A 12,916-nucleotide genomic window follows, 5' to 3' on the forward strand; every position below is an offset into this window, starting at 1 on the left:
CTGTCAGAGTTGGAGGCTCAGCATATGGATAGATTTCCCTGAAAAATATTGATAACTACATTGATTCCAGCACCAGCAGCTAAGCTCCTGTAGCAGGAGATTAATGCAAACCTGAAGAGCCAGCTGCCCCTCCCCCCCACATTTTTAATGTACACCAAAGCAGCACCTCACTAACCCAACTCAAAATCCTTGAGTTGACTCTGTACATAGTGACATGATCACAGTGGGCAGGAGTTAGACTGGACATGAGAAGGGAGCAAAGTATTGTTTTGCAGGTCCACCCAAAAATCCAAAGCTCGTTCTGCTTGGGTCATTTAAAACTAGACTTGACAAAGCAATAGTAAACGTACAGTAGGGAACAGTCCTGTCCAATGGGAGAAAGAAAAGTGCTGTTGGGTCTCATCTAATCTATCTCCAGATATATAATACAGGAAGCATTTGAGACATTACAGATCAGCAGCATAGCCCAGTCAGTGACCTTCACTGGTACGACTATTCAGTGCCATTCGTTTACCTCCACCTGCTGTTTATTGGAGTGCTCCTCTGTATATCACCTTTCAATTAAACTCTCTTGCATCAGGAATTACTTCCCTCCCCTCACCCAATGGACCCTTTTCTACACTGAGGTAATACCTTGTTTTTACCCAGCTGCCACTCTTTCCTGGTGCTGTCACATGTCTGTAGGAAACGTGCACACACAGCCTTGGTGTTTTCTGGGACACTCAGATTCTTCATAAGCATCTTGTACCTGAGAACCAAACACAATCTCTTGACATAAAAGTATGTACGATATTATCCTCTCCATTTCTAACATGCTTCAAAACCTTCCTCTTCCCATTCATCCTTCCCCAGGGTTGTCTTATCTGCCCATCTGGGAACTTCTCTTTTTCATGTTCTTTATCCAACTGCAGTTGGACTAACCTCCAGTTTAGAAACTTCCACCTCCGACTTGCAGCTGTCCCCATAATATGGTTGACATGGAGACAACACAAAAGCCATCCAAAATTTGGGAACAGTACCAGTGACAAAAATTATAGAGAAAAGGAATATACCACCACCCACCTCCATGTTACCCATTACCTGCTGAGGAAATCCGGGAAGAGACGCCGTATGGGGAAGCCTGCTCTTCGAATTTTCACTGTCTCCAGCATCCCAGAGTACCGGAGCTGGTTTAGAACTACATCCGGGTTAAAGAGGTTTGGTGCCTAAAAGACCAAGATCAGAAACAAACCAAGAGAAAGAGAGACATCTGAGCAAGCAGTAATACCAGACTTAACCCTTTGCTTGCTGGCATGGTGTCTGCTTATCTGAACGTTGTAAGGGGCACACAGACACATATCCACAGATCCCTAGAAAGTTAACCCTGCATGTTAAGGGCCCCAGCTGAAAGATGGGTCAGTTTGACACAAATGGCAGACAGCTGTCACAAATATACTCAGCACTGGAACAGAGGCAGGAGGGAACTGGGTGCACACATATCAACAGCAAACTGCAACATCTTCCATAGCTCAGAGTCTAGCAGGGAAGTGGGCAATGAACTGTGCTGAGCCACAGCCCCCTCCACTCCCACTGCAGCCCATTCATGCAGAAAATTACACTGTTCTCAACTGAGGGATCAGATGCAGCTGGGGGAACAGCAAGAGAGAAGGCACCTGGCTTTCTGCTCATCAAATGTAACAGTAGTTTCCAGCAGCACAGAAGCAAAACTGCAGGCATGCCTGCTGCCTTCACAACTTAACTGGATGAGTGAGAATCCAAATGAGAGCCCAATGTGTCCCTGAAAGAACGGAGCTAAAAGGCAGGAAGGAGCTTCTATACTGGGGCAGGAGCTTGCAGCGGGTCCTGCTCCTAAAGAGAGAATACTAAATACAGAATACTATAGGATACTGACTGATGGACATCAAAACACAGAGATTCTGCCCTTCTCTGAGTTCTCCATCTAGTCTGGTCAAGATTCCTCCTTGCTGCCACTTTTCTGAGTGTCAAGGTGAAACTCCCTCTAAAGGAAACTTGCTTCTTTACAGAGAGCTAATCTGAAGCATCTTCACTCCTGCCCTGTTAATGGAACGAAGCTTTATCCTCCTCTCTGTTTCAGAAAAGAGGGGGGGGGGGACTTTTCCTGCAAAAAGGCCCTCTTTGGAAAAGGCCCATTTCGACAGGTTTGTCTCCTTCTCTCCCCCTCCAACCCCCACTTCCTATGAGGGGCTCCAGACCTGGAGATACTGGTCTGTTCTCTCGCTACCCACATCTCTAAGCCCTGGTCTACACTACGAGTTTAGGTCGGATTTAGCAGCGTTAGATCGGTTTAGCCCTGCACCCGTCCACACTACGAAGCTATTTTTTCTGACTTTAAGGGCTCTTAAAACCGGTTTCTGTACTCCTCCGCGACGAGTGGATTAGTGCTGAAATTGACCTTGCTGGGTCCAATTTGGGGTAGTGGGGATGCAATTCGATGGTATTGGCCTCCAGGAGCTATCCCAGAGTGCTCCGATTGTGACCGCTCTGGACAGTACTCTCAACTCAGATGCACTGGCCAGGTAGACAGGAAGAGCTCCAGCACGGACCGAAAGGGAGGTACTGGATCTGATCGCTGTAGGGGAGATGAATCTGTGCTATCAGAACGCCGTTCGAAAAGATGAAATGCCAAAATATTTGAAAAAATCTCCAAGGGCATGAAGGACAGAGGCTATAACAGGGACCCACAGTAGTGCCGCATGAAATTTAAGGAGCTCAGGCAAGCCTACCAAAGAACCAGAGAGGCAAATGGCTGCTCTGGGTCAGAGCCCCCGACATGCCACTTCTATGATGAGCTGCATGCCATTCTAGGGGGTGCCCCTATAACTACCCCAGCCCTGTGAGTGGACTCCATCAATGGACTCTCATGCAACAGCGATGCAGATTTTGGGGATGAGGAAGATGATGAGGAGGAGGAGGTTGAAGCACAGCAAGCAAGCGAAGAAATCGTTTTCCCCGACAGCCGGAACTGTTTTTCACCCTGGATCTAGTACCCTCCCAACCCACCAAAGGTGGGCTCCTGGACCTAGAAGGCGGAGAAGGGACCTCTGGTGAGTGTACCTTTGTAAATATAATACACGGTTTAAAATTAAGCGTGTTTAATGATTAATTTGCCCTGAAGACTTTGGATGCATTTGCGGCCAGTACAGCTACTGGAAAAGTCTGTTAACTTGTATGGGGATGGAGCAGAAATCCTCCAGGGACATCTCAATGAAGCTCTCCTGGATGAACTCCCAAAGCCTTTGCAAAAGGTTTCTGGGGAGGGCAGCCTTATTCCGTCCTCCATGGTAGGACACTTTACCATGGCAGGCCAGCAGCACGTAGTCTGGAATCATTGCATAACAAAGCATGGCAGCGAATGGTCCCGGTGTTTGCTGGCATTCAAGCAACATCCATTCTTTATCTCTCTGTGTTAGCCTCAGGAGAGTGATATCATTCATGGTCACCTGGTTGAAATAGGGGAATTTTATTAAGGGGACATTCAGATGTGGCCATTCCTGCTGGGCTGTTTGCCTGTGGCTGAACAGAAATCATCCCTGCTGTTAGCCACGCGGTGGGGGGAGGGGTGAAGCGATCATCCCAGAGAATTGGGGGGGGGGGGTAGTTGGGTTTGTGCTGCACGTTAACCCAAAAACCGCAGCCCCTCCTTTTAAATGGCCAACCCATTTTGAAGAGCCAACCCAACGGGTGCTTGGTATGTGAAATGAGGGCGCTATTGTTTGAAACCATTCCCACACGTTAGGAAGGTTAAAGAAGCCAAAAGACTGTGGCTTACCATGGCTGCCTGTAAGTCAAATTCTGTTGCCCACCGGCCCTGCGTGTGTGATCTCTCACACCATACTGGCAGGCCCTTGATATAAGAGGCAAAATGCGACCTTGTAAAGAAAGCACACATGCTATGCAATGTTAACAGCTTGGTTCACCGTGAAAGTCTACCCACTGTTCTCTAAAATGTCTCTTTTTAAAGACTAATCTCCCTTTTTTCCCTCCCGCAACTGCAAATGTTTCATCGCTCCACGTATCATCTCCGTCCCAGAGGCTATCAAAGATTAGAAGCTGAAAAAAAAGCACTTTTGCAATGAAATGTTCTCTGAACTCATGCAGTCCTCCCATGCTGAAAGAGCCCAGCACAATGCGTGGAGGGAGACAATGTCAGAGTCCAGGAAAGCACAAAATGAACGTGAGGACAGGAGGAGTGAGTGAGAGGAGAGGTGGCGTCAGCGTGATGAGAGGAGGCAGGATGCAATGCTGAGGCTACTGGAGGATCAAACTAATATGCTCCGACATATGGCTGAGGTGTGGGAAAGGCACAGATCACCGCTGCAGCCCCTGTGTAACCAACCATCCTCCTCACCAAGTTCCATAGCCTCCTCACCCAGACACCCAAGAATGCGGTGCTGTGGGCTGCGGGCCTCCGGGTTTTTAAGCCTGACCTTAAAAACCTCTAAGGAAGGAGATTCTACCACCTCCCTAGGTAACGCATTCCAGTGTCTCACCACCCTCTTAGTGAAAAAGTTTTTCCTAATATCCAATCTAAACCTCCCCCACTGCAACTTGAGACCATTACTCCTCGTTCTGTCATCTGATACCATTGAGAACAGTCTAGAGCCATCCTCTTTGGAACCCCCTTTCAGGTAGTTGAAAGCAGCTATCAAATCCCCCCTCATTCTTCTCTTCTGCAGGCTAAACAATCCCAGCTCCCTCAGCCTCTCCTCATAACTCATGTGTTCCAGACCCCTAATCATTTTTGTTGCCCTTCGCTGGACTCTCTCCAATTTATCCACATCCTTCTTGTAGTGTGGGGCCCAGAACTGGACACAGTACTCCAGATGAGGCCTCACCAATGTCGAATAGAGGGGAACGATCACGTCCCTCGATCTGCTCGCTATGCCCCTACTTATACATCCCAAAATGCCATTGGCCTTCTTGGCAACAAGGGCACACTGCTGACTCATATCCAGCTTCTCGTCCACTGTCACCCCTAGGTCCTTTTCCGCAGAACTGTTGCCTAGCCATTCGGTCCCTAGTCTGTAGCGGTGCATTGGATTCTTCCATCCTAAGTGCAGGACCCTGCACTTATCCTTATTGAACCTCATCAGATTTCTTTTGGCCCAATCCTCCAATTTGTCTAGGTCCCTCTGTATCCTATCCCTGCCCTCCAGCGTATCTACCACTCCTCCCAGTTTAGTATCATCCGCAAATTTGCTGAGAGTGCAATCCACACCATCCTCCAGATCATTTATGAAGATATTGAACAAAACCGGCCCCAGGAGAAACAAACAGAACTTTCAAACTGTAGCCTGGCCAGTCATGAAACTGGTTTTCAGAGCTTCTCTGATGCACAGCATGTCCTGCTGTGCTCTTCTAACCACCCTGGTGTCTGGCTGCGCGTAATCAGCAGCCAGACAATTTGCCTCAACCTCCCACCCTGCCATAAATATCTCCACCTTACTCTCACAGATATTGTGGAGCACACAGCAAGCAGTAATAACGATGGGAATATTGGTTTCGCTGAGGTCTAACCGAGGCAGTAAACTGCGCCAGCACACTTTTAAACATCCAAATACACATTCTACCACCATTCTGCACTTGCTCAGCCTATAGTTGAACAGTTCCTGACTACTGTCCAGGGTGCCTGTGTATGGCTTCATGAGCCATGGAATTAAGGGATAGGCTGGGTCCCCAAGGATAACTATAGGCATTTCAACATCCCCAACGGTTATTTTCTGGTCTGGAAAGTAAGTCCCTTGCTGCAGCCGTTCCCACAGACCACAGTTCCTGAAGATGCGAGGATCATGTACCTTTCCTGGCCATCCCACATTGAGGTTGGTGAAATGTCCCTTGTGATCCACCAGTGCTTGCAGCACCATTGAAAAGTACCCCTTTTGGTTTATGTACTGGCTGCCTTGGTGATCTGGTCCCAAAATAGGGATATGCGTTCTGTCTACCGCCCCACCACAGTTAGGGAATCCCAGTGCAGCAAAGCCATCCACTATGACCTGCACAGCTCCCAGAGTCACTACCCTTGATAGCAGCAGATCAGTGATCGCATTGGCTACCTGGATCACAGCAGCCCCCACAGTAGATTTGCCCACTCCAAATTGATTCCCGACTGACCGGTAGCTGTCTGGCGTTGCAAGTTTCCAGAGGGCTATCGCCACTCACTTATGAACTGTGAGGGCTGCTATCATCTTGGTATTCTGGCGCTTCAGGGCAGGGGAAAGCCAGTCACAAAGTTCATTGAAAGTGCCCTTACGCATGCGAAAGTTTCGCAGCCATTGGGAATCATCCCAGACTATGCAGTCCCATCAGTCTGTGCTTGTTTCCCGGGCCCAGAATCGGTGTTCCAAGGCATGAGCCTGCCCCATTGCCCACAGGATGGCCAAACTGCCAGGACCCATTCTTTGAGAGAAATCTGTGTCCATGTCCCCATCACTCTCCTCACCGGGCTGCTGCTGCCTACTCACCTGCTTTTGCAGGTTCTGGTTCTGGTTCTGCATATAGTGCTGGATAACGTGCATGGTGTTTAGAGTGGTCACAACTGCCGTGGTGATCTGAGCGGGCTCCATGCTTCCCATGGTATGGTGTGAGCAGGAGAGCAGAGTGGCAGCAGAAGCAGCGGGTGGATGATGCTGCTGACGGCAATATGGCGCCCGCACGGAAAAAGGCACGAAACAATTGTTGGCCGTTGCTTTCACAGAGGGCTGGCAGCAGACGGTATAGTATGACTGCTAGCCGTCATCATCTCCTGCGTGCTCACGGTGCTGCTGGCTGGGAGAGCAGCCTGAGGCAGAATGGCCCCCTCAAGGATTGAACTTACAACCCTGGGTTTAGCAGGCTAATGCTCAAACCACTGAACTATCCCTCTGCCAATATTCCAGGCAGGACTGAATCTCCATTAGATAAAACTTAAAGAAGAGCATGACCTGAGTCACTCCTATTTATGTCCACGCGCCCCTGACAGACCTCACCGAGGTCTGCCTGGAGCACTCATGTCCACCCAGGCACAATGACCGACCTCACCGAGGCTGGCTAAGAGCACCCAGGAGACGACGAGGACAGATACCAGTCGTACTGCACCGTCTGCTGCCACAAGGCAACGACCTGCTGCTGTGTAGCAATGCAGTCCCACATCTGCCAGCACCCAGGAGACATACGGTGACTGTGAGCTGAGCAGGCTCCATGCTTGCCGTGGTATGGCATCTCCATGGGTAACCCAGGAAAAAAAGGGCAGAGGGAGGGAGGGATGGGGGGGCCTAACAACATGTACCCAGAACCACCCGCGCCAATGGTTTTTGCCCCATCAGGCATTGGGATCTCAACCCAGAATTCCAATGGGCAGCAGAGACTGCTGGAACTGTGGGATAGCTACCCACAGTGCAATGGTCCGGAAGTCGACGCTAGCCTCAGTGCTGTGGACGCACTCTGCCGACTTAATGGTCTTAAGTGGGGACACACACAATCGACTGTATAAAATAGCTTTCTAAAAAATCGACTTCTGTAAATTCGACCTAATTTCGTAGTGTAGACATACCCTAAGAGACAGGGAATCAAGACTGATGGATTTTCTGAGTCCAGGAAATGAGAAAGAGACACAGACATCATTGCAATGTGAAATCAAATCTAGCTGGTACCATGGAGCATGGCCACAGTGCAACGTGCTGCAGAGAAGTCCCTGTGCAGGGGTGCTGCTGTACAAGTCACAGGTGAATGAGAAGTTTATTGGCCCAGCTTGCGAGGCCTTTGATTTTGGGATAGATAACAAAACCAGAAGTGGGAAATGGGGGACACAAAGAACCCTTGACACTTGTTTAGCAGAGCCACAACTTCAAGCACCTCTGCAATTATCTATAGATCAGAGAAATGGCAGATGACACAAATTAACACCTTCCAGCATAACAAAACCCCATTTCATCTCTGCCCATCCTCCCACTTTTAATATGCTGACACCTAGAATGACTTCTCTCCCAGACAGAGAGAAGAGAGATAACGGTGGGGGAGGGAAGCGACAACGGGAACCCTGGTCTGGAAGTGGGAGAAATAGAAGGCACACAGAACCCTTGACAGGGGGAGAAATCAGGGATCATACAAATCTCTGGCAAGAGGAGAGAATGGGGGACCCTGGAATGGAAGAAAGGGGTAGCAGGGACATACAGAAAACCTGGCATGATGGCAAAATGGAGGACCTTGGTATGGGAGGCAATGGGAGTGCACACACAGCTCCTGGCATAAGGGTGACAATGTGGGAAACCAAGAACACACTAGAGTCCCTCGCATGAGGGAGGGGATGGGAGAGAGAGGAAATGGAATATACAAGGAGCCCCTGATGTGTGCAATGCACTTGGCCTACGGAAGCTATGAAAAAAGAAAAGTAGTACTTGTGGCACCTTAGAGACTAACCAATTTATTTGAGCATAAGCTTTCGTGAGCTACAGCTCATTTCATCAGATGCATCCGATGAAGTGAGCTGTAGCTCACGAAAGCTCATGCTCAAATAAATTGGTTAGTCTCTAAGGTGCCACAAGTACCCCTTTTCTTTTTGCGAATACAGACTAACACGACTGTTACTCTGGAAGCTATGAAGTGTGCAACCTCCTAGTCTACTACACATACCCAAAATCCCAGAGCAGATTCCCACTCCCAAAACAAACAGGAATCACTTGCCCCCTTTGTCCCACTGCAGGTGATGCACAGGGTCCTGCTTCTGAGCTGTGTCAGCACAAAGAACGGGGGGAACAATTCTTACATGCCATGCGTATTTGTTTTTTCACATAATGCAAAGGCTGGGATGCATTTTTCTTCAGTTTAAAAAAAACTCACAAGAGAGGGGCAAGAGGCAGAGTTTCTCTCCCCATTTCCTCATCCTGGGCTCAGAAGGATGTCCCTCCTCCCACCCCCCCCAAGGGTGGGACTCACCTTTTCCGTGTTTGGTTTGATGCAGCGAATGAAGAATGGATTGGAAGTGCTGAGTGTGGCCATCAGGGAATGGAGAGAGTCCTGAAAACACCAAGACAAAACTAGAAAAGCAGTCATTCCAGCAGGGACTGGGGGTCTATGGGCTCCTGTCTGAGTACAGGGGACTCCTAAGCAGCCCCCTATTCCTAAACTCTCTCCTTTACTCCACCTTCTCTTCCTCCATGCTTCTCCTTGTCAGTTTAATAAATAGTCAGTTTAATAAAAAATTTAAAAATCACACGTCACTGAAAAATGTTTACCTGCTGTTATTGACTAACCTTGCAAGGCCTTGCACTCAACAGCATTTTTCTGTCTGTAATGCGGTAACTTTTCAACATTTCAACCAATTGATTCCAAAATTTCAGGAAATGTTTTAGGCACCAATTAACAGAACCCTACTGATTTTGGTGAAAATTGGAAAAACCAAAAGTGGGAAATGAGGGAAACACAGAGCACGCAGTTAGCAGAAGCAGCAGCTTCAATCAGCAAGGTAACTAGAGAGCAAAGAACCAGTTGATGGTGGCCATTAACATTTTCCAGCACAATACCCCCATTTTATAATGACCAGTCCTCCCAATACAGTTTAAAACACTGGCACCCTAAAAGAGAAGGAAAAGAAGAAAGGAGGAGGGGGATGAGGGTGCACACAGAACCTCTGGTGGGAGGGGAAAAACTGTTACTGACCTTCCGTAACCATTGTTCTTCAAGATCGGTTGCACACGTCCATTCCAACGTAGGTGTGTGCACACCCTGAGCACAGTCACTGGAATTTTTCCCCTAGAGGTATCTGTGGGGTTGGCTCTGTGCCCTCAGGTACTGTGTGCTCACAGTGCCAATATAAAGGGCACTGCTGACCCTGCCCCCCGCCCCCAGTTCTTTCTTTTCGGCTAACTCCGACAGGGAGGGTCTTGGAATGGACATGTGCAACACATCTCAAAGAACAACAGTTATGGAAGGTTAGTAATAGTTTTTTCTTCTTCGAATTCTTGAACATGTCTACTCCAATGTAGGTGATTCCTAAGCAGTTATATAGGAGGTGGGCTTGGAGTTCATAGACATGCTGACTTCAAAACCGCTCAGCCAAAGATGGCATCGTCCCTGGCCTGTTGGGTGATGGCATAGTGTGCCGAGAACATGTGTGCTAATGACCAGGTGACTGCAATGGAACTGTGAAACCACTTTCAGGAGGAAAACAGGGTGCGGACACAACTGCACCTTACTCTTAAAGAAAATCATATACGGGGGCTCCTTACCCATAACTATTTCACATTTGGGGACAATGTATACCTTCAGATCAGCGGCACTGCTATGGGTACCCGCATGGCCCCACAGTATGCCAACATTTTTATGGCTGATTTAGAACAACGCTTCCTCAGCTCTCGTCCCCTAAAGCCCCTACTCTACTTGCGCTATATTGATGACATCTTCATCATCTGGACCCATGGAAAAGAAGCCCTTGAGGAATTCCACCATGATTTCAACAATTTCCATCCCACCACCAACCTCAGCCTGGTCCAGTCCACACAAGAGATCCACTTCCTGGACACTACAGTGCTAATAAACAATGGCCACATAAACACCACCCTATACCGGAAACCTACTGACCGCTATTCCTACCTGCATGCCTCCAGCTTTCACCCTGACCACACCACACGATCCATCGTCTACAGCCAAGCTCTGCGATACAACCGCATTTGCTCCAACCCCTCAGACAGAGACAAACACCTACAAGATCTCTGTCAAGCTTTCTTACAACTACAATACCCACCTGCAGAAGTAAAGAAACAGATGGATAGAGCCAGAAGAGTTCCCAGAAGTTACCTACTACAGGACAGGCCTAACAAAGAAAATAACAGAACGCCACTAGCGGTCACCTTCAGCCCCCAACTAAAACCCCTCCACCGCATTATTAAGGATCTACAACCTATCCTAAAGGATGACCCAACACTCTCACATGTCTTGAGAGACAGGCCAGTCCTTGCCTACAGACAGCCCCCCAACCTGAAGCAAATACTCACCAACAACCACATACCACGCAACAGAACCACTAACCCAGGAACTTATCCTTGCAACAAAGCCCGTTTCCAATTGTGCCCACATATCTATTCAGGGGACACCATCACAGGGCCTAATAACATCAGCCACACTATCAGAGGCTTGTTCACCTGCACATCCACCAATGTGATATATGCCATCATGTGCCAGCAATGCCCCTCTGCCATGTACATTGGTCAAACTGGACGGTCTCTACGTAAAAGAATAAATGGACACAAATCAGATGTCAAGAATTCTAACATTCATAAACCAGTCGGAGAACACTTCAATCTCTCTGGTCACGCAATCACAGACATGAAGGTCGCTATCTTAAAACAAAAAAACTTCAAATCCAGACTCCAGCGAGAAACTGCTGAATTGGAATTCATTTGCAAATTGTATACTATTAATTTAGGCTTAAATAGAGACTGGGAGTGGCTAAGTCATTATGCAAGGTAGCCTGTTTCCTCTTGTTTTTTCCTACCCCCCCCCCCCCAGATGTTCTGGTTTAACTTGGATTTAAACTTGGAGAGTGGTCAGTTTAGATGAGCTATTACCAGCAGGAGAGTGAGTTTGTGTGTGTATGGGGGTGGGGGGGATGTGAGAAAACCTGGATCTATGCAGGAAATAGCCCGACTTGATTATGTAAAGAGTTGTCACTTTGGATGGGCTAGCACCAGCAGGAGAGTGAATTTGTGTGGTGGGGTGGAGGGTGAGAAAACCTGGATTTGTGCTGGAAATGGCCCACCTGTTGATCACTTTAGATAAGCTATTACCAGCAGGACAGTGGGGTGGGAGGAGGTATTGTTTCATATTCTCTGTGTGTATATAAAGTCTGCTGCAGTTTCCACGGTATACATCTGATGAAGTGAGCTGTAGCTCACGAAAGCTCATGCTCAAATAAATTGGTTAGTCTCTAAGGTGCCACAAGTACTCCTTTTCTTTTAACGTGAGGGCACAAATCTCCAAAATTCTTCTAGCCAAAGGGATGGCCACTAAAAAGGCCACCTTCCGGGAGAGATGAGTTAACAAATACATTGCCAGCAGCTTGAATGGGACCCATAAGCTTTGATAAGATGAGGTGTAGGTCGCAGGGAGGAATGGGATCTCTAACATGGGGGTATATCTTCTCTAGGCCTTTAGGGAAAAAGATAACCATCTCATGATGGAAGATGGACTGATTGTCGACGGGGGATGGGAGGCCAACATCACTGCAACGTCAGCCTTGATGAAAGGAACAGCCAAGCCTTGCTGTTTCAGAAACAACAGGTATTCCAATATAACCTGCAATGAAGAACTCAAGGGTTGAATTCCATGCTGGGAAGATGGGAGAAATGCTTCCATTTTGCAAAGTAAGTAGCTTTGATAGAGGACTTCCTACTACCTAGGAGGACCTGATGAACCTGTTCTGAGCAAGCAAGCTCTTCATGATTCAGCCACGAAGCTTGCAGGCTGTCAGATAAAGAGAGCTGAGGGTCAGATGGAGCAACCAACTGAGGCCCCGAGAGATCAGGTCAGGATATAAATGAGGCGGGAGCGGGGCCTCTACTGAGAGGCCTAATAGGGTGGTGAACCAATGTTGCCTGGGCCAGGCCGGGGCTATGAGAATGACCCAGTCCCAGTCCCGCTTGATCTTGATCAGAACCTTGTGCACTAGTGGGATAGGAGAAAAGGTGTAATGCAGGTGATCTATCCACAGTAGCAGAAAAGGGTCCATGAGACACCCTGAGCTCTGGCTTTGCAGGGAGCAGAACTGGTGGCATATCCTGTTGATTTGGGTAGCAAACAGATTTATCCGAGGAGTCCCCCACCATTGGAAAATGTGATACCCGGCCGAATAGACCGCTTGTGGTGAGTGGAGAAAGACTTGCTGAGGCGATCTGCCAGCTGGTTCTGTGCTCCCGGGTGCTGA

General features: G+C 48.3%; 1 protein-coding gene across 2 annotated transcripts in view; it reads right to left on the minus strand.

Moving 5' to 3' along the window:
• LOC125644827 (unconventional myosin-X) overlaps positions 1–12,916 on the minus strand; it is a 305,444-nt gene that overhangs the window by 110,115 nt on the left and 182,413 nt on the right. For both annotated transcript variants that reach the window (XM_075117658.1, XM_075117657.1), the window contains 3 exons: positions 8,932–9,012; positions 1,081–1,205; positions 634–748 (listed from right to left, as the gene is read on the minus strand). In XM_075117658.1, the coding sequence (XP_074973759.1) occupies positions 634–748; positions 1,081–1,205; positions 8,932–9,012 (321 nt within the window). The remainder of the gene's footprint in view (positions 1–633; positions 749–1,080; positions 1,206–8,931; positions 9,013–12,916) is intronic.

This window comes from Caretta caretta, chromosome 11 (genome assembly GCF_965140235.1).
Source record: "Caretta caretta isolate rCarCar2 chromosome 11, rCarCar1.hap1, whole genome shotgun sequence".
Taxonomy (NCBI): domain Eukaryota; kingdom Metazoa; phylum Chordata; order Testudines; family Cheloniidae; genus Caretta; species Caretta caretta.